The 25,774-nt window shown below is 48.9% G+C and overlaps 1 protein-coding gene across 1 annotated transcript; it reads left to right on the top strand.

Moving 5' to 3' along the window:
- The first annotated feature begins 3,212 nt into the window (after window positions 1-3,212).
- Window positions 3,213-24,026, top strand: LOC128723053 (netrin receptor unc-5-like). The gene is made up of 10 exons (XM_053816758.1): window positions 3,213-4,328; window positions 6,208-6,424; window positions 10,659-10,858; window positions 11,134-11,212; window positions 14,358-14,528; window positions 14,731-14,778; window positions 16,621-16,863; window positions 21,568-21,898; window positions 22,018-22,247; window positions 22,436-24,026. Exons 1-10 carry the CDS (start codon window positions 3,501-3,503, stop codon window positions 23,365-23,367), a joined length of 3,279 nt encoding a protein of 1,092 aa, XP_053672733.1. The 5' UTR covers window positions 3,213-3,500; the 3' UTR covers window positions 23,368-24,026.
- The last annotated feature ends 1,748 nt before the right edge of the window (window positions 24,027-25,774 follow it).

Here is a 25,774-nt window from a genome sequence, read left to right as displayed (position 1 = left end):
GGGTTTATCTTGTCTTCGTCCGTTGGTCCAGCTCACGCTTCCTTGCCGGTGTCTGTTTCGCTTCGGTGAGCATTCGGTTCTTTCACCAAACCGGCTCGAGAAAGCAGCTGGAGGACCAATGGAGCCAATTCGCTGCGTCCGGTCATCCGGACCCGACCGTTCGTTAGCAGCCCCTTTTTCCCGACCGTGCCAAGCGTGTGGTGCTGCATGTGACTGTTGATCCCATTATTAGACAAATTATGCTTTAAGGATCTCTGATTTACGCCAAGGATGTGTGTGTTTGTGTGAGTGTGAATGAAAGCTGAACCGGAACTTTCCCGGGTGCTTTTGGGAATGCACGACTGCACCAACCAAACCTCGGAGCGCGTCCCGGTGCTCGTGCTATTGTTGTCCTCCGTTAAGTGCCGGGGAAGTCGTTCGCTGGCTGGCTGCCAAACCGAAATCGATAGCTTAAGGGTTCGTTTTAACGATGGGTGGCATGCGACAGTGCCATCCTAGAACGGTGTTTTAAATGTTTACCACCGTGCCGGGTCGGTTGCAGTGCCCGGTGTGCCCGGAGCGAGCCACCCAAGCACGAGCAGGTAAATGAGATTCATCGAAAATAATGCCCGAAATCCGGTGTGAATATTCTACCGGCGGGGAGGGTTTCTTTTTTATTACGACGGTTCCGCAAACGGTTAGTATGGGAATCGATTTCACCTCAGGTGGTCGTCCCGAAGGGTTCACGTTGCGTTGAATATTCCACCGACGGTATCGGTGACTCGAACAGCAAGCACGGCTGGGATAAAAGCGTAAAGGAACGATCAATAATCTGCAATTCCAGCTGGGAGTTTGGCGCTTGTTTACCGATATGGTCAGTGGAATAAAACTATAAAGCGACCAGAAAAAAGGGGAGGAATTCATTCGATGCAGCCGTCTTGACCGGTGACCCTGTTTCTGAGCAGTCCAGCGCCAACTTAGTTGCCCGTTTTATTGCTTCCCGAGTGGTGGAAAGTTTTTTTTTTCACCAGGTTCGGGAGGTTTTTTTTTCGCTTCTCACAGAAAAATACACTCCCATTAGAATTTCGATCGAAGGAGGCATTGGCAAAAAAAAGGGCTGCCATTTTGGAGCTCGTGACCACGAAAACAAACAACCATTCGAAGCTTTTACCCGGCTCGGTGGAAGGCACCATTTAAATGGACGCCCAACCGAGGCGCATTTACGGTGGACGAATTTTAATCTCTTCTCAATGCATTCCACCCCCCCCCCCCCCCCCGCGAGTCACGTGTGGGCGGAATCGTACGAGCGGCCAGGCGCCTCCATCGAGAGCGCCAACGGAATCGCCGTTGTTTGCCCTTTAGCTTCGCTTTCGATCCGCTTACTTCCATTAGCGAAATATCTGCCACAATTGGAGGCAGACGAAACGGAAAACGAAAAATAAAATCCGGAACCTAAAACAAAGTACCCGTTCGGCAACAACATCCGGCAAGCCGGAAGGAGCGAGCCGGTAAGGCGAAAGTAAAACAGCAACATCGGTGGTCGGTGGGAAAAGTCAACGTCAACGAAAGCGTCTCCTTTTTGAGGGTTGGGAAAACAAAAAAAAGGCGGGGGGCGGGAGGGACACTTAACGCTTCGATAACTTTTCATCTAGCCAATTTCGCGGCGGTGGTGTGCCGGGGCAGTGAAGCCTTAATGAAAAATTAATTATAAGTAATTCGCATAATTAAAACCGTCCAAAAAGACGCGAGTACGAGAACTTTCGCTGTGACAACGGAGCTGCGCGTGAGGCGGGTGTGGTGGGCGGGATTGGTATGCGACGGGCGAAGAATGTCCTTCCCACCCCATTTCCGGCTGCTTCGTGGAATGACATCCATCCCGGATGCCCACCGTCAGGCAGACAGATGGAAACCGCAGCGGGAAGTAAAATTAGTGCCATATTTTTCGCATTTTCCACCCCCTCCCTACATCCATTTTCCACGACGCGGTGCGCATTGTTGACGTTGAGGAAAAAGATTTGCGCTGGAAGAGTGCCACACCGAAAAGTTGCCACAACCGCGCGCCGGATGGCGCAGCAGAAATTAGTCAGGCGGCTTAAGCGCACAGTCCCTGTTCCGTACGGTTTCAGCGTTCGCTGCTGGTTTGGCGGTGGAAAGCCACGGAAAATTAGAGTTTGCTTTTATTTTGCGCCCAATCCACCCACCACCGCTTTGAAGTAATTGTTTCGCACGCTTACCGCACGCGAAATATGGTCTGACGCATCACCGACGGATGGAGGTGTTTATCTTACCACGCCCGGTTCTCGGGCTGAGCTCGTACTGCTAGCTTGTTGGCTGGTAGGATGGAAAATGCTTCTACGCGCAGTAAACTTTCCACTACCGGTGGTTTGGGCGAACGCTTCTTATGCGTGCGCGAGTAGCGTCCGTGCCAGGTATGGCTTAATTAAAACTGAAACGAGCTGGTGGTCGCAAAAGAACTTTCTCTCGCAAGAAAAGCGAGCGCCTTTACGATTGAATTCGCAAACCGAGCGGTGCATTTTTATCATTTCATTCCGTTTAATAACTGCCAAACCAGGCGGATGGATGGAGGCGCCTCGTTCGAAAGATACGCCGGTCCGGTGTCCGCCTGGCCGCGTTCGGTAATAAGACCGCTGAATGGCAATCGTAATCATCTCGCTGGGACGCACCGCAAGAGGCTGGCAGGTTTTTATCGCTGCCTTTTTTAATAAAGGAAATTGAGAGCGCCAAGATGCAATTCAAAAAGGTGCATTGCGCTCCGGCATTCAGCTCGTTATCCGACCGGGTGCAGCAGCAGCAGCAGCGTCAATTCGATGGTTGGGTTTGAATTCTTAATCTGGCTTTTCAGTGGCTCGAAGCACCTTCTTGAGAAGGGCTTTTTCTTTTGGGTGCCTTTGGGAGGCGCTTTTATTCATTATTCCCCCCTTTTTTCATGGAAGAAAGAGAGCTTCCTGTTTTTTGTTCGGTAGAATAATTCGCTTTTCGTCAGGAAATTGAAGCACTTTGTGTCCTGGCGATAGCTTTTCTTGATACCGATTCGCATTCTCATGGAAAGATGTCTTTTTTTAATGGCTTTTATGCAACTATTCACGCTTCGATTGTAAAGAATTAATATTAATAATTCTTATCCTTACTCTTTCTCATATTTTCACAGCTACCCCATCGTTCTCGATCGTGGCGATTCAATGTGACGTAGCCTAAGAAGGTTGTCCAAATCGCAACAGCGTCGGAAAAGCCGCTACAACGCGTTCACACACGTGCCGGCAACGGGTGCGTTGCTGTGCTTGAATTATGAGCATTTTTACGACGCCACTAAACGACAGCCAGCAGCCATTTACGGAACGGCCCCAACGACAAACCTGCCCTTTAGTTCTCTCGGCTTGTCGCCCTGTCTCGCCATCCCAACGCGCACTGACCGCGAAGACGTAACCGAAATTGCCAAAAAATAAGAGAGACACAAAAAATACAAAAAAAAAACCAACTAAGGTTACCCATCCACGTGCGCGATGAAAGCCATCGGTACATCGACCCGGTTGCTTCTTCAGCTGGCAATCCTGTGTGCCACCGCGTGCGGACTTTGCGGGGCCACCGTGAAAAGTCCTTCCACCCCAGGACCACCAGTCAGTGCCGCAGTGCCACTAGATAAATCACCGCCCTTCGGCACCGACCGATCGCAGGAACTCGCGAGCCTCAGCCACTCGGGATGGGCCACTTTTAATCCGGCTCCGGCACCACCCTGGCACGGTGCGGTCGATAAATCGGAAAACAATCAACCGGAAATGAAAGTTCGCCGCCGGAACCATCACCCTGAGGGTGATGGGTGGCGCAAAGCGACCCGCATGCTCGACACCGACGTGGTGGATGCCGCGAATGATGACTACTACGACGGAGACCCAGCCCCCGATGGTGACGGTGATAATTATGAGGATGACAAAGTAATCAATTCGGGCGCGTTGGACAACTTTTTCGACGTTAACTCGCCGGTTCTGCCGGGTGGTGGAGATGCGAAGGATCACCGGCCGGGTGATTTCAACCGGCGGCCGACGTTGGGTGCGGCGTCTCGGAATGCTGGCGAGGACACCGAGGACGATGATGAGGATGAAGAGGAGGACGACGAAGAGGATGATGATGAGGACGAGGATGACGAGGACGGTGAGGTGTCGTATGGTGAGGACATACTGCCACCAAGCGGTGCATTTGGGACGTTCGGTGAGCGGCCAGAGGATGGCCTAAAGGTTGAAGAGGCCCCATACTTCCTCGTCGAGCCACAGAGCACGTACGTGATCCGGAGCAAACCGGCCGTGCTGAAGTGTAAAGCTGCCAACACGCTGCAGGTTAGTGTGACTGACTGACTGACGTGTGGGTGGGTGGGAGAATGGAGTTTCTGCCGGTTAATTTATGCATCACCGGGAAGGGTTCTGGTCCTGATCGTGGTCCTGAAGCTGGATCGTCATAAATTAAGCGTCCATTCGGGATGATAATGTGTCTGTTTTTGCTGGTGACGTATCGGCGAGTCCGGCGAGTGGCACGATGGATTGGTTCGAGTCCCAATTTGAGCCAATTGTTTGTGAAAATATGCGCGAGATTCCATTCTTTAATTGCGTGCATTATGATAGTCAGTTTCAGTGGCCGCCAGGACATCCGCCATTTTATATTGGAGAGTTTTTCGAAACGTTTTTGCGGAGATGCATTCGAATTAAAGCATTTGTTGAATCCTTAAACCCAATTACCAGTCCTTTTTAAACCCTTCAGTTCAGTTGTATCGCCAAAGAGCCTTCAAATGTATGCACGACACACGGCTTGTGTTTTACACCCTTGACTTGATTTGGAGGAGTTTTATCGTACGAATCAAATCAAAATCTCAGCTTTAGGAAATATCCCTCCTTACCTCGCTACCACCAAACCGACCAGCCAACGAACGAAAGGCAGGCAAAAAAAAAACGAGCAGCACAAAGAGCATGTAATCCCGTATAAACATTCACTTGATACCTCCGATTCGCTTTGCATAATGCCAATGGCGGTGCAGGCGGTGAAGGTTTTTATCATCCTGCCCCAATACGTCTAAGCCGGGCTGGCGAAAGGAAAGCCGCCAAGCCTCCTTTTCCAGTGAGAGTGTGTGTATGTGTTTTCTTCCAGTTCTTGCTGTTGTTGTGCGCAAAGCCAGCTCCTTTCTAATGCAGGGAAAGTAAAATTCCACCGGCTTACGGGTGCGCCCGGTTCTTCCTGGTTCCGGTGGGGCGAAAAAAAAAAGAAAAGGAAAGCGCTTAAGAAAGGCGCTTATTCTTAAGCGTCGGTGTTTGCCCGCTCGTCGCGGTGGCTGTGGTTTGGCGTGCGAGCAATCGGATTTTCGCCACGCTTTTCACCACACGAGCTCGTTTGCCGGAACGGGAGCGAGCTGGAGCTAGCGGGAAAATTGAAAAACAAATGCACACTCGAACGAACGAACGACAGCCTCGGGGGCGTTCGAGTGGAACATTCGCCATTCCTCACCCCAGCGAGAAGGAAGAGCTGTCGAAGAGCGCATAAAGGAATTATTTTATTCAAATGTCTCCGACCAAACGGGAGCGGTCTCGATCTTTGGTCCGATAAGTTGACCAGCGGCTGGCATCGGGGCTCTAGAGCGTCTAGCGTCGGTCTGGGTGATAGGACAACCCGTCCTTAATATTTAATTTTTTTCCTCACACTTACGCGTGCCCGAGATTTAAGGGGCCGAATATCGAAGGAAGAAAGCCACCCGACACGTTCCGACGAGCCAGCGACGATTCGGTTCTGTTGTTTTGGCCGCTGCCACTTACGGGTTACGAGCATTTTTAGCCCCATGAATATTTTATCAGCCGCAAGCTTATAGCTAAAAACGGCCGCCGGCTGCGTTGGTTCCGGAGCGGACGCAGCAAACGCTTCCGGTGATTTGAATAAGAAAGGATTGATGGTGTGCCAGTGGAATGGCGCACGAGCGCTTCAGCTTCCGGATTCTTAATCCATTTAAGAATCGACCGACCGGCGGAACTCTAACGCCCGGACGCGGCTTATGTTTTATTCAGCGTGAGAGAATGGGGCGATACATTTTTTTTCAACCCCCGTGGTCGTGGTCCTAAGTCCGCTCAGATTTTGAGCGTCATTTTCGCGCACATTTTCGCGGATATTTTTTTTGAGTTCGAGTTGCAGTCGAATGTCTTACACGTCGATGTTTTTTTTCTCGCTTTTTTTCCACAGATAAACTTCAAATGCAGTGGCAGCATAAAGCCACCCCCATCGGTTGAGGAGTCACACGTGGACCCACACAGTGGCGTCCACTTCCAGGAGGTGACGGCAACCATCTCGCGCGACCTGGTTTACGAGTACTTCGGGAAGCTGCCGTTCAAGTGCGAATGCCACGCGTGGTCTCCGCGTGGAAAAGCCGTCAGCCAGCCGGCGTCGATCGTCGTCGCTTGTGAGTATCGTCACCCTGGAGGCCCTAAAAATGCACGTTTAACTTCACAACTCCCCCAACATCCCATCAGCATAATGGCCCCGTCGCTCGTTCGCGTCGAGGTGTTGAAATGTCGTGGTGAAAATAAAGCGAAAGCGCGTGACGGAGGATTACGCGTGGAAGTTCTGCTCAAGCGGTAATGGTGGAAAACGGGAAAACGAAAACGGGTTGAGAGGCTCCGTACGTAATAAAGTCGTAGCACAGTTCGATATAAAGTGAAAAGCAATAAAACACCTATACCGCCATTAATTACCTTTTTCCCTACCGTGGAAACGCATAAAAGCCCGCCATATTTCATGCCCGGTTTTAAACTTTACCATCGGTGGGTGAGGGTGCTGAGTTCTTGGCTGGAGTGCTTAAGCTGCTGCTGCTGCTGCTGCTGTTGTTGCTGCTCGTGTTGCTACTTGCTTTCTCGTAAATCCAATACGAACCCGTTTTCGGATGGAGTGGTGGCTTCTTTCAGTTTGGTGTTTTCCATCCCCGGGGTGGGAGGACGGCGACTATAGGGGGTGGAAAAACCACGCTAATACTACTGCGTCAACGCACACACCGTGGGGCTTTGCTGGCTCGAACCACCTGGGCCGTAATCGAACGCACGGCCTTGCTTCTCCGGAGCGTTTCTCCGGAGCGTCACGCCAAAGAAAAACGAGCAAACGATGAAACGCGCGTACGTAATGCGCAGCATAAATTTTAATTCAAACCCATAAAAAAGCTCGTATTACTCCGGGAGTGCTAAAGGCTGCGTGCTGTCGGTGGATCGTGTTGGGAAGCCGGCGTGCGGTATTACTCATTGTTTCCTTCCAGGACGAGCGTGGCTTTTGTGTGCGCGTCATCCCCCGAACGCGAACCATCAAGACGGCGTGGCTCCTTCGTGACGGTGGCTTCCGTTCCATCGCCACGCACCGCACACCGGAACTAAAACCCCGCTCTTATTGGCTTTCGCTGCGGTTAAAGACATTCAAAACATGTGGTTAATACTTTTTAGCAGCGTTTCGCGGCGTCAGGCGTACGTTTTCCATCTGCTTCCCGTGGGGAGGGTTCTTTCCAACTCCCCTGCAAGGCTTCTTGAGCCGCGTGGCGGCGTGCGTTTAAAGCGGAAAGCCCGTGGGGCGGAAAAAGTAATGAAGCCAAACGATCGGAAATGAATAGCACACGGTGGCTGCCGAAAACTCCACCATCGCTGAATGCGTTCCTTTGGGTGTTGGGGGTGGATTGGCTTTAGAGTCGAGCGTGGACAGATCCTGGGGGTGACTGGAGTTCTTTCAGAAGAGAGGGGCCTCAATTTTCTGTTAATGGACGGCTGGCTGTTTTTGCAACTTGATACAACGCCGTCGAATTGATCTTTTCTGTGGCTTCCACGGAGCGAGCGTGTGTGTGTGGCTTTCGTTTACAAACCGCACCGCAAAATTGTGCGACTCTCCCCGGCGGTTGTGAAGGAGTTTCTCCACGAAGGGATTCGTTAGGGGGGAGAGGACCTTCGTCCCACGGAACTGTGGAAAGAGCAACAAAACCACCAATGCTTCGAGTGAGGTTTTTTTTCGATTTGATGGAAACTATATTATAAACCAATACCGTGGATGTAAATATGCAACGCTTAATATGTATTTCTTGCCGCTAAGGAGGCGAAGGATCACTGCCCCTAAAAACGCTCGCTGATTGCAACGATGCTTCTTGGAGCGCTTCGAAGAGCGTGAAGAGCCCCGCAATCGTAAAGCAATAAAATGCAATATGGCGCACAAGCGAGTGGGAGCTCTGCCGTCTTCAAAGCGTGCGGCATCTTGCTGACTTCCCACGAGACGTTCGAATAAATTGGTGGTTTATATGCGGTCGCGCTGTATACAGCCCGACATCAATTGCACCGACTTTGAAGCTCCAGCAGCAGCAGCAGCAGCAGCAGTGATGCATCATAAATGGTTAACTGTTGTTTCTTAGTTTGTTGAGGGAAAATTGGAAAATGTCTGCTCCCTGGAGAATGGCTGCACGGACGGTTCTCGAGCGACTCTCATGCATACGCTTTTGGGTATTTCGTTTTGATGAAAGAAGTTTCGTTTCCTCTGCTGAATTGTAATTTCGATTTAGCATTCGTCAATTCAGGTGCTTTTTCCGCTGACGGTGGGAGTGAAAAACTTGATCCTTATTTCGCTACTAGCTGATTTACTCGCTTTCATGAGGGAGAATGTTGATATAAGGAAGTACTTTTTTGTTCATTCGATGGCCATGCAATTTGAAATTAAATTTAAATGTGGTTTAATGGTTCTCTATTCTCGTATACTCCATTCTCGTCAATTATACTAGCACGTGGGGGCGTAAAAACAGGTGGTTAAGCAAATGCTGACGAAGATATTACAGCCTCCCAGACGCATATTTTGCTGGCATCATTAGTTGATTTTTGTAAGCGAAATGCGATGTGGAAAACGATCGTTCTATGAATGACATTAAAGAATTAGTTTCTATGGATATAAATTTATTGAAAAATTTTACATAAAAATAAGAAGAAACACATATTAAAATTTTTACTAACCAAATATTTATTATATACAATAAAAGGTTTTTCGCACCCACCCGTACGATCATGCTTGGCTCCCACGGAACGCATCGCAGGCTCAACCAATGCACTCGTACATGTTGCCAATTAGCATCTGCTGGCTGGGCGAGAGTTATGGCCCACCTTATTAACATTAGAAAAATGTTTTTCCCCACTCCCTCAGGGCAGTGGCGAGTGTTGAAAGCGTCCAATTGATATGCCTTTTCCCAGCCAGCTCCGAGAACGATCTGTTCGATATGTTGCAACAGCTTCGTGTTCCGTGCGTTACAGTGGGTTCTAATTTATTTAGGCAAAAAATAAACAAAGTCTAACCCGCGCCGAGTATCCGTACAAATTGGTAATAAAAATCCCCCTGTAGCACGGAACGGATCGTGTTGGAGGTTTTTGGTTTTTTTATGGACCCCAGCCTAGGCCCATACCACCGGACCAGCCGGAGATGATGAACTGCCGGTTGGGTGGGTTTCGAGTTGTCTTCGGATGGCCACAACGTGAGATATGACCACGAAAAGAAAAAAAAACACAGAAATGAAAAGACCTCCAAATGAAGCAACCGAAACCGAAACGGGCCTAACCTTTCTCTCTCTCTGTCTCTCCGGCATGGGTCATAAATCATATCCGGGCGGGAAGCATATGGGCGGAAGAACCATTTTGAAGAAGAATGATATGAATTCACAAGAAGCTCACTGGCCGTGGAGAGAAGCGAGGGCCTTGGCGCAACAGAAAGGCCTGGGGGGGTTCTAATTCTAAACAAATACCGCCCAGCGTGCGTTTCGTTTGGTGGGTGAACTATTTGTTCGGAAAGCAGCTCACCTTTTCTTATGAACTCGCGACGGAAGTCACGGTATGCAATGGGAACAAACGTGACGCGTTGTTCGAGCTGGCGCCAGCCCTTTTTTCCCATATGTCGACGACTCAATCATCAGCGGCACTTGTACGAGGGCACAGACTAGGCCACTCGGGTGTCGAAATTGAATATTTGTACTTCCATCCGGGCTGGAAGAGCTCGCTTACCCAACGGTGGCATGTGCATGTTTTCATAATGCGCCACGCAGCGGAACGTACATACACCAAGAGGGAAGTATTTTTATGCGCATTCGAAAGACGTTTGGAGGGACCGTTTTTTTTAATGACCGTGAGCCAATGGGGAAACCACGAAGCGCCGTGGAAACCACATTCAGCGTCAGCAAGAGTGCAACATATTTGCGGCTGCATAAAACACCGAAACATGACAGATTAATTTATCGTCCGTTCCCTGCGCGAACATCTTCTAATGAACGCTGGCGGGCGCAGCAAACGGCGAACCAACGAATAAAATGTTGTTTCAACGGGCGTATTCAGTGGATACGGTACGAAACTCTACGCAAGTGAATCATCGTCTTGCTTGCCGGTTCCAGAACAGACAGTTTTACAAATCGTTGCGGGCCACATGAAATGATTCATTTTCGGTTGTTTTCCTTTTACGATTCGCGCGTATGAATACGCGAATGCCGTTCGTATGCGTGCTCGGTTCATAAAATTCGCGGTCTCATAAAACCGCTCTACGCGCTTCACAATAATGCCCACAAAACCCCCATTGTCTGTTTGCCTTTGTAGCACAATGCTTGTCGCCGGATTTCCTGATGCTAATGGTGATCGTTTCTTCGTTTGCAGATCTGAAGAAAAACTTCGAGCTTCCGGAGGCACGCATTCGCGCCGAGGCTGGAGAAAAGCTGGAAATCAAGTGTGTCGCTCCCAAGGGCTATCCAAAGCCGCAGGTCACGTGGCTGAAGAACAATTTCACCATCACGACGAGTCCGCTGCTGACGTTCACGGCCGAGGGAAACATTGTGATAACCAGCGTCAACCTGCAGGTAGGGACGGTTGCTTCCGAAATCTATTAATATTCAATACTATTTACTCTGGCGTCATGCTGCAACGATTCCCACGCACTCCGGTGTTTTTGAGCTCCCGAACAGGGGAGTTGTACTGTAAAATTCCGCAAATCCCTTAATGGAAGTTTATTTTACCATACTTTTCGATCCGTTGCTCGTCCTAAAACAACACCCCCTGGAACCATTACCGTGGGGTCATTCGGTGGAATTCGATTGCGTGCTGGTTGTGGTGGTGGTGGAACACGGGAAAAAAGGACATCGGAAACTACACATGCGTCGCGGAGAACATTGCCGGAAAAAGGACATCGGACGCGATCGAACTAATCGTGTATGGTAAGCTGAAATCGATGGTTTTACAACTAACAGGTAGAAGTGTGTAGACCGACTTAGCCGAAACATAAAGCTACATCCTTTTCATCGAATAGTAGAACAAACTAGCAAGGTTAAATTTCAATGTGCTTATTGTTTCGCTTAAAAAGACCAGGGTACATTCGATTTAGCTCATTTAATTCATCGACCTTTCAGAGGATATTATATGGATGATTTACCACCGAAAAGGTCAGTCATCGTTTCTAATAATGTAGCGATGTAGAAACGGGATTCAGGTGGTAAAGAAAAGGTTGGTCATATCGGCAAATATACCTCTGATACCGACACCTGGAAGAAGATTGAGTGGCTTGATTTGTTATGAAAGAAGTAGCACATTTCTTCCTTCGATAAAGCAAATTTCATGGAGGTATATAACGACAGTCACATAAAACGGTAACACCTCAAAAATGATGATAGATTTTTTGACAAACCTATGCCAAAACGATGATACCAACAGCAAGAAAAGAGAATGTTAGATGTGTATGTAGGAACATATTGCCTTAGCCTTGCAGGCATAATCTACCCTTTATGTGTAAAGAAATGCCTCTTTCAATATTTAACGGATCTCTTTCATTAAGGGGTTCCCTTTCATTTAAGAAAGTTAATCTTCTCAACCTCCTATCAAAATCACTTCAACAGTCGTCTTCCCAACCCAGCAAGGTCAAACGAAACACGAAGGATGTCATGATCCTGCTGCTCGTTCCAACAGCATGGGTTCCTTTGATTTTTACTCCTATACCCCGACGAACCGAATATCCGATCCAAATCCGTCCAAACCGAGACAGGATTCGGGAAGAAAATTCCCCTGCAGGCAGTTGCGTTAATGTGTTTATCTTGTTAGTTTAACGGTTTGATGGAAAATGATACCCAAATCGACCCTGGGTTTAATTAGGACATCTACGAGACGTTTGTTTTGAGTTTTCAAAGAATCGGCTAATTGGCTGTTTTGATAGCGCTCGACGAATCGACGATTCCCTCGGGGCAGTGACTTTTCTAACGACCTTCAAGCCAATGCCATTGAGGAAGTCTCCTGTGGGCTTCCTGTGTGCTCTTCTGTATTCCAAGCCCCAGAACCTCAAAGGTATTCATCGCGAATAGCACTGAATTGTTCCAGTCTCACTGATGGAATGCTCTTCCACGCGGCTTGCGATCGATAAATTTGCATTTTACTATGCAACTCGAGCGCAATGCAAACACTTTGTCGACCTCGGTGGCGTCATCGGTTCGCCTAGTGTCGTTCCGGCGAAATCCGGAGGCTGATAAGCATCGGCCTGAACGGGTGCTCAAAGCGGCTTTACAAAACCCACGGCAACACGATGTTTCGCTGGAAGAGATTATATGACATCGCACCAACTGCATACTAAACTGCACGCGGGCACAGTCATGATGCGTGCGATGAGCGGGATAAACCTTCGTGGGTGGCTTAATTCGGGTCGGTGTAAGTAACCCGGATCCAGCCCCGTACAAAGGTACCTTCTTGCCACCCCTTTTGGGAGGGTGATAAGTGTCGAAGTGCGTTTTATTCACGAGTTACTTCCATTCCATCCGAAAATGGGTCGCAGGGAAGATCTATTTCATGGTTGAATCTCCAACCGAAAGGCAAATCCGAAACAATTGCACGTTCTCGCCATTGGGCTCGCGATTGTAGGCCCATAATCTCGACTCCGCTTTGAGGTCCTGCGAGAGATGGATTTGTTTTGGGGAAAAACTTTGAGCAACCGCCCCAAGTGCCCCAACATGACGAACAGCTGGGATTACAACGCGAGCTCTGAATATTGATAGGCTCGGCCCTGTGCGGCCCGTGTCGATAGAGCCGAAAAATGCAAATTCAAGCGCCCTCGAAGGGTGCCAAGTGTTGGCTGTGAAGAATGGCAAAGTTGAGCCACGCAGCTGTCGAAAAGAGGCTTAGTTTTCCGGCGGGGTTTCTTTGCCGAGGTCCAACACGAGCACGTACAACAGTTGTCACCGAATTGTGTGCCCCAGCAAAAGATGGCGCGTTGTCGATGGAAGATTATGCAAATGGTTTCGGGATGGTGGGCCTCAAACACCCTGGATTGAAATGTGTAATTCCCTGTTTTCTTTAGGAAGCGGATGAGTTGTTGCAATTGCTCCGAAATTATCGCACATCTTCATTGATTCGGAACCTTTCATATCACTGCATCTTATAAGGCTTTGGAATTAAGTCTTGAAACAATCAGTCGACTTCCCGTAGTTCAAGGAGTGTTGCAAATCTTAAACACCCGTGAATTGTGCAACCATTCCGCGCAACCAAAGCGTTCCTTCTGTCCCAAATTTACGACGTCTCTCTCCCTTGGATGGAATGCCCTCTGCGCTCTGTGGGTCAACTGGCCCGTGTGCGCTGGCTTGTTACCTTTCGAAATCAATTTACTTCCAAACGCTCGCAGCGAGCTACCGTCAATTATTCTCACTCCAAACGCGGCTCGTCTCAACCAAAGGGGGCCATAATAATCCGCTGGGTGGTCGCCTGAGCCGCCGCGAGCCCTTTTATAACGTGCGAGTAATCACACGGTCGATGACGATGGAGGCGGCGTTGAAGCACATCTCGTTGGAATATCGGCGATTCGGATCAATAACAGGATAAGCAGCCACGGCATGGGAAAATGGCATCGATTTGCATATGAACAGTCGAAGACGACGGGTTTCGAGTTTGAGCTCCCTAAGGGCTCTTTTCCAGCCACCTCCAATCGAGCACGGAAACGATCGTCGATCGATCGATCGAATGGACCCGCTCACAGGAGTTGTTTCGAAGCACGTGGGGGTGAGATTAATTCAATTACCCAGATCACATTGGTGCAATCGAGAATCGAGTGGCGCGTTGGTGTGAACATAAATCGACAATGCTCCAACAAAGCCCACCATGAGCACAAATCACAGCCTTCGTCGGCAAAGGAAAGGGGCTTGTTTGAGCGAGTCGAAAGGTTAATTTTCTTCCGCAGTGATGGTTGAGTAACGAGTTCACGAGTGCTTTGATAAGCCACACTTTGAAGTGGAATGAATTTCCGTGCCAAAAGGCTCCGTCATATTTTGTTTGCATAACATACACCTTTATAGCAGTTGAGTATCGATCTCACGCGTTGTTTTCTTCCAGTGAACGGAGGATGGAGTCAATGGAGCGCTTGGCTGGAGTGCCGATGTCCGGGAAAAGCTGCCCAAGGAAGAAAGCGAACTCGCACCTGCAGCGATCCTATTCCACTGTACGGTGGGGCGCCTTGTGTGGGTCCAAACCAGCAGAAGACGGCCGACTGTGTGTCCTGTCCAGGTAAGTCTGCCTCGGGGAGATTGTCATAAATAAGGCTTCTCCGCAAAAGCCCCTGTGATGATTAATCGGCTCGCTTAAATCGCCCTAATGGCGATCGTTCAACCCCGGAGAATGTGTTTTTCTCATCCGATTTTCGATCTTTCTATCCCACGCAACACCTGGGGCTGCTGTTGACGACGAAATGGACCATCGACACGCGCAGAGGACACACAAATTATCACCCCCAATGGATTTGAGGATAACACATTTGGTGAGTAGAGGGATTGTACGAAGACTGCGATAGAGTGTTGTTTCAGAAGGACATAGCCAACATTTCGTCACTCAGAAATCAAAAGATTTAGAATCTGCTGACTCCCAAGTCTATCGAACATTTGAATGCACATGCTTGTAGATATTCGTTCGAGTTTAAGAGGTGTGTACGAATAATGAAACCATTCATTAAAACCCACTTGCGAACAGGACCTCCCTGTGAGGTTCGAGCCCAAGGCAAGCGATCTGGAAGAAAACGAATTAATCAATCACTTCGAAATGTGCCACACACGAACGCAGATGACGCACTCTTCCATCAACTGATTCTTCCAACAAACAGAGGGCGGTTCTTCTTCCCACGGAACACGTTGGAATGCTTCAGACGCTGAGTAGGATGGCTTCAAAACCTGCTCGTGCAAAATAATTCCACATCACTTCAACCACATTAGGGAACCCCAAACGAAACGCACTCTCTGCGCGGTTTGAGATTCGCACAATGAGTCGTGTTTTTTATGATTTAGAACCTCATTTTTATGAGCAATATTCTCTTGAGGACACCTTGGTAAAGGAATGGCAAGCGGCTTTTACTGCCGGATGCTTATAATAATATCACCCTTTTCTGTTCCGCTTTTGAGACGCGATTTCTAATACGTCCCATTAATGAAAATTCTCGAAATTCCTCCACATCCCGTGCTCGATTGGGGCTTCCTTCTCTTTCCCATTTTTTTCTAAATGCAATCCAGGCCGAGGGCGATGTCGAATTTTCACCATAAAATGGCTGTTTTGTATTTTTCCCACCTACGGCGCAAAGTAACCCTCGCAGCATTATTTTTTCTAAAGGATCTTTTTTTTTCGAACGTTCACCGAAACCAATTTGTGGGCTTCCTATGCGTTATTGTGTGGAGGGTTTCGCTCATAAAAGGGCCACCGTCTTTATCCACCGAGAAAGGTGTACCAGAGAATCACCTCGCGGAATGTGTCCCATTCGTTCGGAATCTTTTCTTCGCCAAGATTTATAAGACACGTTCCACCAATCGGCGCCTCGGTGAAGAGTAACGTCGTCGTCGGCGTTGTCGTCTGCAGGACTCCTCCAAGGATGCAGCGACCATTGCGATTCTGGAGGGCTTTTCCGAAGGGCAAGCAGGATTGCACGTAAGGCCACACGGAAGGTTAGCATATGAATGCAGCTGCTAACCTGATTTGCAATCTAATAGACATTCCTGGTCCACGAGTCCTGGCGTCGAGCTGCTTCTTGGAGCCCCTTTTCGCAACTCCTCCGAAACTGACTTCAGAAGTGAAGTGGTCGGGAAAGAAGCGCCTGGAGCGCCGATGTCCTCGGGGTGACAAAATTCTGGTAGTTCCGGGGCCAAACGACGCAACCAAGGACCTATGTTTGGAATTCACCAGCACACAAATTCTTCCCGGTCCGCCTGTGAGAGTGAGAGACCGGAACGAAGCGCGTGCAGACAATGCCCGGAGCAGATTCTTATCGGGAAAATTGCTTCCCGTCCCACGAGAAGAAGGTCGAGTTCTTTCCGAAGCATTCGTTCTTCACGAGCTCTTCCAACGTGGCGTGTTGTGGCATTGATTAGGACGAGAGCGAACGTCCTCGTCTTTCGTATGGTGGGTTGACTTGATAGTGGTGATGAAATTTAAGAGAGGCCCGAGATGGATTACGGCTATTTTGCTTGTGCAAATTGAAAGCGGCTTACTACTGAGCTGGGACGGGCTACGAGCTCTCCCACAACTCGTCCTTATTCAGCAGGACGATAATGCGTCTCCGTTTTCGATCCTGCTAATCGGCGTCGAGTTTCATGTGCGTCCTTTGGGTTTTCGTCCGCAGTGCGCCGTTGGTCCGGTTGGTCCACCTGGAGCTCGTGCACCACCAAGTGCACGCAATCGAGAAGACGCGTCTGCCAGACGCAGAGCATGGACTTCTACGACAAAGCGCTCGTGAAGCACCATCAACAGTTGGCCGCCCTGATGGAGGACCACGACGAGCAGGAAAGCAGTGCCTACGGATGTCACGGCAAGGACATCCAGACCATCGTGTGCCGCGGCGGTGAATGCAAAATTGATGACACAGGTGAGTATTCGCTGGGTGTTTCAAGACCCGCGCTGGGGCTTGTGGGATGTATTGGGTAGAACGGAGCGGCAGGATACGTCACGGTAATCCTGTTGATTCCTCTTTTTTTTAACGTCCTGATCGCACGCGACATCGTTACCGATTGTAAGCGGAGCACAGGGTGGACATGTGGATTGGAAAATAAATCGCTTCTCGGCATTATCGTTATAAGCTCTGTTTTGTTTGAATGAATTTCATAACCACGCGCGATGAGAACGCTTTAAATTATAGCCATTAAAACAGTTCTCCTTCGTTCCAAGGCACGTAGCCACCCTGTCGTGCTGTTTGTGAAATTTTTTATGCTAATGATATTTACCAACTTTACGCTGATGGCAGGTTTATTCATCGGACGAAATCCATATCCATATTCGCTGCGATTGAACCCACCGATCGATGACGATGAGTTTTGCTCATTCGCCGGTTGATACCGGCACGATTGCAAACAATGTAATCTTTGCCATGAATTTTAATTTCCTCGCTGTCTGACACGACGGGAAAAACTGTAACTCCAGGGTGGCGCTGGTTTTTTTTCCCATTGCAACCATGACAACCGTGTGATGAGCAGTCGCCTTCGGAAGCGCCCATGTTCGTTGTATACCATTTTTACAGGCTTTACGGGATTCCGCTTTACGCGATTTATTCACCGGGACAGTACAATCGCTGATGCGCTGTAGCGGGCAACATTTAATGCACGATTCCGGGGGCATTCGCAGCGAACCGGCGCAAAGCAGTTAATGGGCGGAAGTAATGTGTCCACGCGAGTTTATTATTGATTCCGAATGGTGGCGAAATGTTCGATTTTAAGCGTGCATAAATAGTTACGCGCGGCCGTGTTAACATTCATATTTATCACGGCGTTATTTATTGCCGCTCGAGAAAAGGCGCCACGCTTTTTATGGGGCATTTTGTTGGCATTATTTATTGAAAGGCGGCCTGATGTTTTTTTTTTGTTCGATGTCATATTTTCACCGAGTTTCCCCCATCCGGGCCCGTTATTAAGGAACAAAGGGCGCATCCTTTCGATCGCACTCCCGGGAGAGTTTACCGTAATTTAGGCAAAATTGTACCGCCCATTGCCAGCGATCTCGTATTCTCTTAGGGACGCTCCAATTTCATCCTTCCGGGGCTAGAACCGAGCTAGAACCCATTCTCACAGGTTTCCAGTGACCGTGGCACTCCGGGGCTTCTGGCTCCAGGGGGCTTAATTTGAATAACACCAATTAAACGGAAAACCGACCCGGTACGGGCCCGTCGGGTGTGCAATCCTTTTGCTCCGTTTCCGGGTGAGTATTTTTCATCCATCCAATCGACCATTTACGGGAAGAAAAATGGGCATACGCCACATACGCGTACGCTGCGGTTCCCGACGACATGAGGCGCTCACAAAGATCCCACATTATTTGGTGAGCCGTATTCGAGCCGGGTCATATTCTAGGTGACGGTAATGGTACAGCTAGAGCCAGTGCCCTATCGGGTTACCGGAGCGGTCGCTTTAAATACACCCGAGGGATGCTGGATTTGCCCTTCGGGGACCGTCGTTTTCTCGCCGGTTCGATAATTACACGTTGCGTGCAGCAGCACAGAGGAGGTGTTGGATGCTCAACAAATACCTATGGGCTGCGACGTTCGTACATTATCCAATTGAATCGTACGCCTTCCGGCATCTCGGTTCTGCATACCATCTTACGAAACCACCCCTTTCCAAGAGCAACATCAGCAAAAGCAAGCGCTTATGATAGAACGTAATTGTTATTGCGCTCGCGTTCCCAAAACGCCGCCTAACCTTTCGCTTAAATGATGGTAGCACAACATAGCGCGAGTTATTAAAAGGGCTATCAACCTACATCTAGCGAGGGGCTGGAGCTAGTGTTGCTTCTGTTCCGGGTCGGGTCGCGGTGGGCTACCAGCAGAAAAGGGTCGCAGGTCGAATGGGATGCGGGTTGGGTATGAAGCGTGCCTCTCGGCTGGCAGAAGAGCACCAAATTAAGACATTCCGTGCAATCAAAATTATGGTGGAATTAACCGGACGAAGCATTCCGACCGCAATTGCAACAGATTGTCCATCGTGGATAAGAAACCACCGGAGTTCTCTGGTCCGTTGGATGCAAGGAATGTCGTGTAACTTACACAACCATGCAGTCGGTTGCATATTTCGCCTTATATTACTCAAATGTATGCAAATAAATATCGTCACGATTGTCTGTATCGAACTGGTTTCCATATTTCCTTTTTAAGCCCCACAATTACTTCGACTCACATTCGCCAATCCCTCGCGGATGAATGGCGAATAATGAAGCGAGTGCAAAAAGCATTGCGCCATCGCCAGAAGCTCAGGTGGTAGCAAAGAGAGAAGAATTGGAAAATAAAGTGAAGCAAAATAAACGCACACGATAACTGTGCCCATCCGCACTGGGCCCTTCCCCGGGTGTACTCGACCGTTCCGCAATCATCGGTCATGAATGGAGCCAATCTGGGCCTTTACCTATTCACCGGGGAAATGCGCTCTGAAAGGACGTCTTTTTCCCGGGTTGCAGCTCATCCATCCGTCTAGCCAGCACCGCCTAGTCAGCTGCCTAGTGGCGGTAGTATGCCGCATCGGCTAGGTTTGCCAGCGTGGTGCATTACCATCCGTCAAGAAGACAGAAGTACTGCGGACGCAGTTTTGAAAAGCATCAACAATAAACATAATCATTCATCTTGCGTTTCCCGTTCCCGGTGCGGAAAATCCCTCACAGGACCTCGGTGCTAGAGCGTCGTGGCGAGACGGCCACAGTCGGCAAAGGGGTTGTTGTAATGGAAATCATAATAACCGCACTGATTACTCGCCAGGGGAATATTTATCCGGCTATTATGTGATCGTTGCAGGGTGTGCGAATCGGAGGAATAGATTCTCGATTTTCTCACACGAGCCTGCGCCCTATGATGTATGCATGTATAGGGATTGCTGCATCGATAGCTGATGCTGGTCCTTTTTTGATGCAGCAACGAATCGAGTGTCGAGGGAACGAGAGACTCGCTTGTAATCGATATTGTTTGGTGGTTCCATTTTTAGGCGGTCGATGAATATGAATCACGGACGAACAATATGTCTCTAGGCATATTGGAACAACATCATCATACATTTTAGGCCGTGGCATTTGAATCGCAAGGACTCGAAAAACTCATCATTTACAGCGATTACCATTGAGGGCCATCGCTACTAGCGATCTGGGAAAGTTTCCTCAAGTCGTTAAGTCTATTTTCGTAATTGTTCACGAATTAAGTCAACGAGCGTGACGGACGCTCGGAGTGGAAAAGTTTTTCCCATCAAATCAGCCTCCGAATCTTATTCGATTATCGAATGCGGTGACGACCCATCATCTTTCTTCCCAACGTACCGTTGATGAGCAAGAAAGTTTTCCTCTTTGGCCTTAGCAAAACATCAAATTCGTGGCTCGAGAGTCGTGGTCATCTTCACGTTAGATTGTTACATTTCTTTAAAAGCAAATACTCTCACTCCGCATCCAAGGAGAAAGGACCGAAGCCCCAACAATCGCAAAACGGAGCTGCTCGAATGGAAGTCATTTGCACACCATCTCAAGGACGCTTCCACCTGCACCTGTGTTTGTCGAGCACTTTCGTGTGCCAGGTGCTTTCGGGATGGGAAACAATTGCGCAATGGAGTACGTAGCAATCGTACTGAGGATGACATTAAGAGCGATTGTGGGATTGCAGGAAGATCCTTTCAGGTGCGCTGTGTCATTTCTTGTGTTTTTATCGAGCCACCGGAGTCATTGTGCTTCTTCTGACGTTTGGTGGAAGCGCTTTTCCTGCAGAGTGCCCTCAAATGGAGCGATTTCTTTGGGACGCAGCTAATGATAGCTCACATGAGCTGTAGTTTGAGCAAGCAATTCAACTGGCAAAAGCACCTATCCACTGATGTAAGGACCAGCGCGGAACTCTTAAAGTTGCACTGACCGAGAACGGTCGTCCTTACTGCAATGGCAGTAAATGGCTCTTGAAGGAACCTATGCTCCTTCTGACGTCTGTCCACAAAAGGACGAGGTTTGGGATTGAAGTGGAAAAAAGTAAAATGTTGCACCGTTCGGTTGCAGTTACGGAATCCAGGGAATCATCACTCGAGGCGAGCTTTTCATCCGCTTATGCTTGATGGAGGCGATTTCTTTGCTCAATGGCCCATGCCCACGGGTCTGGCATCGGTCGTCGAGAGTGACTTTTCGTTTCGCATTTGTTTCCGAGTCGAGGGTTTTAGCATTTAAAGCCGCTTAGCAAACGGAACGACGTTTTACAGCGAGATGGACATTCCAGTCCTGGACGTTGTCCAGCTGCGGAATGGAGGGGCCTTGGAGTAAATATTATTTAATATGTCGGTCCATAATAACCCCCCATTGGGATCCTATATGAAGCTTCTGTAGAAAAGAGAGTATAGAAGGGATGTGTTTTAATATGAGCTGGTTTAATGAAGAATTCCATCGTTCTGTGTATGGAGTCAAACTTCCCAGCTTAGTGGCAGTTTTAAACACACAGCACAGATTAAAATCGTTCGTAGAGCGGAACGATAACAGAAGAACCAGCTCGGCCCATAGATCCTTGCGAGCATTTAGTCATCGGTTATGGAATTTCCCATCTTATCGTCTGTATATGGTTCGTTAAATTCATTTACAGCTTCCGATTGGATCTTCTACCTCGGACTCGGATTCATCGTGACGCTCTGCCTAACGTTCCTGGTGTTTCTGGTGCACATGCGGCACCGCCAAAAAATGCCGACGTACTCCATCACAAGGACCTCCCCAGACCAGCACACGTACACGCACGAATTCCAGAAGAAACTGACACTCGCCGTAAACCCACCGGACATCAACATCCGCGTGAACGGGTACGAGTACTCGAACGGCAGCACGATGGAGGCGCCCAAAATACCGAGCCAAAACGTTCCGCTGCTGCTGACGCGGTCCGTTTCCGAGCATCACTACGACGAACCGCAGTTTAACTCGGGGTAAGGCATCTCAGCCTTCGATTGTGGTTCTTTTTGGGGGGTTTTTCAATCCCCAAAATGAGCTCGCTTCCGAGTTTAAGTCACATTTATCTTGCCTTTCTGGTACATTTCCCTCACAGACAAGGGATTCAGGCGTCCATTCTGCAGAAGGATGGCTCCGAGATTAATGCCTACAACCAACAGAAGGCGTCCGTGGGAGCATCCGGTCTGGAGCATCATTACCATCAGTATCATGCACTCGAGCAGAGCCAACAGCAGCGGCCATCAGTGGTGTCCGCCTCCCCGGCCACTCAAAAGGGTCAGTATCGCAGTACTGAGTCGCTAACTGCCACCTCCAATACCAATACATGTAAGTGTTCTTGCAGCAGAAGAGCCACTTCCGGAATCATTCCCATCTGGCGCTATACAGTGACCTGTGAACTGTCTTCGCTCTACATATGGTTGTCCTTCGTCCTCGCGGATGTTCCTCTAATGCTTTAGATGAGTTCAATCTTCTCTACCCTTCGCCATTGGCCTTTTTCCACGTTTTATCCACAGCAAACTCCACATACGCCATCGCCACAACGGACTCGCTGGAAACGTGCAGCTCCTCCGAGGCCATGTACAAATCGAACTCCGTCCGTCAGATCGTCACCGTGGACGGAGGCTGGCTGGAGCTGGAACACCTGCAAACATCGCTGTCCATCCCCGAGGGTGCGATCCCGACAACGCTCAGGATCAACGTGTTCCTAGCCGTCATGTACGACTCCAAAGACACGATACTAGTCGAGAACCAGGTGACGCACATTAGCCCGACCGTCGTGTGCGGCCCTGCAAAGAGCAACTTCTCGAAGCCACTGATCGTGAAGGTGCCTCACTGTGCCGAGGATATCGCCAGCTGGAAGGTGTCGCTGTTCTATAAAGAGGAGGTGACGAACTGCTGGAAGAAGATCGCATCCTCGGAAAATGACGTTCCAAGCCCACAGGCGTACATCCAGCTTGATCAGGCGAATGCGTACATCATGACGCGAAAGCTCGGCAAGTACATGTTGGGTGGTGAGAGCCTTACACCCGAGGTGCCCGTCACTAAGCGGCTGAAGATCGTCATGTTTGGTCCAGCTCGAAAGCCCGAAGCGGACTTCAACATCCGTGCGTATGTCCTGGAGGACTACCCGAGTGCGCTCGAGCACTGCAGTGGCATTGAGAGTCGGCTTGGGTATTACCAGATCGGCCAGAGCTCGCCTTTTCACTTCGCCAACAGCAAAGAGGCGATGACACTGCGCATCAACTGTTCCGGTGGGTGGACAACGGTGGCCGAATGCGCGATCCAGAAGATCCCTTTCAACCACATCTGGAAGAACATGGCGATCTTGCACTGTGAGTTCCTGCTGCAGAAACTGGCCGGAGAGATGCCTTGCCTGCGGCTCGAGTTGGCTGCCGAGCAGGATAATGGCACGAAAGTGCTCATCACGTCCGTGGCGTTCTCGTGATAGTACCTAGCACGTGCCCTCCAGAAGCTGATGACCATTTAGGGCCAATGGGCGCCGTATGACGCTTACTACATTCGTACACGCGTATGCGATTATATATAAATAGAGAGAAAGAGTGATATGTAACCCATATTGTAGTTGCTGTTAGTTGCGCACCACGTTAGAGAATGTCGCAAGGCGAGAAAGCCCCCCAAAAAGGAAGGTCCTTACGAAACGAAGAAAACGAACTCCCCTCCTTCGTAGTGTTAGAATCTCATACCCATCCCCCTTTACGCGGATAAGAAAGTTGTTGATTGAACCTTTATTATGTACTCGGTTGAAGTGGTTGTTCAGCGAAACGCAAACGAAATACGAAAGAAAATGAAACTCGAAATAAATTCGATACGTGAACAGTTACAAAAAAAATACGACAAACAACGTGGTTCTTAGTGCATCCAAGTTAGTATTGAAAAGCCAAACGAACCGTTACGCGTCACTCTCATGTATTTAGGCTGATCGTTTGTCCGATCGTTCACTCACTTTCTATCTCAGCGATCGACGCATCGCGCATTAATCGAGTTGTATAAATTACGCAGTAGATGCCGATTAGTGACGAATGCGTTTCATAGTTCTGTTTCCCACGGACGTCCTTCGTTTTCCTTACCGTAGCTCGAATTGACAAAGACTGATTGTGAGGAACAATAAAGAAAAAAGTTGATATAGAAACGAACACCCTCTGAGTTTGGTTGCGTTTATATTTGACATGACACGGTGGTCTGTCGTTGCGAATCCGTTGAGTCCCGAATGCGGTAAGTTGCAACGGAGTGAAAGTCCACCAATTCGTAGTCTGGCAGTTTCCACTGGCCGCTTAATGAGTTCACAGCCCAGCGAACTCATTAAATAGCGGCGTTGGTCAGTGAGGTAGGTAGCAAGTTGTCGCACGAATTTATCTAACTAACTTGCGTCACTAATTCGGGACGTTCTGGGATTCTTTTTTTTTTCGCTTCTTCCCATTCCATCCGCCAGACGGCGGGACCATCCTCGGGTGATATATGTTGCCACGAGGGAAAACTTAATCAAACAAACGTAATGGAGCGGCAAAATAATGTAGATTATTTTTCCGGTTCCCCATGTGGTCGGGCGCCCGCGTACCAGCATTGAAGTCGTTCGGTTCCGACGTCCGGCGTCTGGTGCTCATTTGCGGTTATCTGCACGGTGTCCGCGTTCGCAAACACGGTTCAGCTCGCTCGACCGTAATTTGATTATTTAAGCATTAGCGGTCGGTAAAAACAACACCGGAAATCCCGTATAATGGGTTTATTCGCGCTGGATTTGGGATTTCAATCCTCTCCAGGAGGGCCCGAGAACACGATGAAGGAAAATTCAAACATTTGCAACTTGTTCCGTGTAGAAAAGAGGATGGAAATGTCCAATAACTAGTCAACTGTTATTGGACAGAAACGAAACTAACTCGAGTTAGTTAGGATGTTGTAAAATAGGGTCAACCGCATCAGTTGGCGTTTATTCGTCCCAAAAAAGGACGATACCAAACTTTGTTAAGCGAAAAATAATCTAGTTCCAACAGCAGATCGAAACAAAGCAGCGCCTTCTTTGACGATAATCGACTTTATTAGACACCATTCGTATGCTGCCCTCGAACACGCTCCGCAACATCTGGTTCAAAGGTAGTGTGGAGTTCCTTTGTCGATCAGAGTGAGCTTTGTCGCGTGCATTATATTCGGGTTGCTTCGATGACAGTCCATGGAGCTGACGGTACTCTGGTTCGGCAGATGGTGTGAAGTTTAAAATAATGTGAGGATCGTGCCACTAGTTCCTGCGTCATTCTGCCGTGCTCTTTATGATGAGTTGAGTTTATGCGGAGATAATCTGTAACTTCCTTGAAGTGGTTCTTAAGCTATACAAAGAAGCAAGGAAGGGAACAAAATTCGTTTATCATATATTACATTTAGTTAGAGTTTCTTAAGATTGGAACACAGTTTTATGTCGTAAGCGATCTTTATTAAAATAGCAGTCAAGAATACGAGTCAAAATATTTCCAGCCAAAGTCATTCCGGCTGCTTTTCCTCCACAAATATTCGACGAGTTTTCTCTACCCACCGCTAGTGAATCCTTCGGTAGGTTAGTTCATATACGAAAGGTTTCTGTGAGGTGAAAATGTGCGGTCCCATTTCCCGAAACGGCTCCATGTCGTGACTGGAACCTTATCACGCTCATTTGTTCGACATTTTTCACCTTGCATCCGTGCCGATGTCCGATCCATTTCCCGGCTAATGACGTCCAACGCAAGATTTAGGTCAAACGGATGCCAATATCGTCCGTCGCGACCGTTCCGACTTTGCAGCACGTCGTCCCGATCGAAGTGTGCTGGAATCGAGCCACTCGATTTTGACCCAATCAAACCCTACCC

This window comes from Anopheles nili, chromosome 3 (genome assembly GCF_943737925.1).
Source record: "Anopheles nili chromosome 3, idAnoNiliSN_F5_01, whole genome shotgun sequence".
Taxonomy (NCBI): Eukaryota; Metazoa; Arthropoda; class Insecta; order Diptera; family Culicidae; genus Anopheles; species Anopheles nili.
Note: the sequence above shows the minus strand (reverse complement) of the source record. Positions and strands in the feature narration are given on the sequence as shown.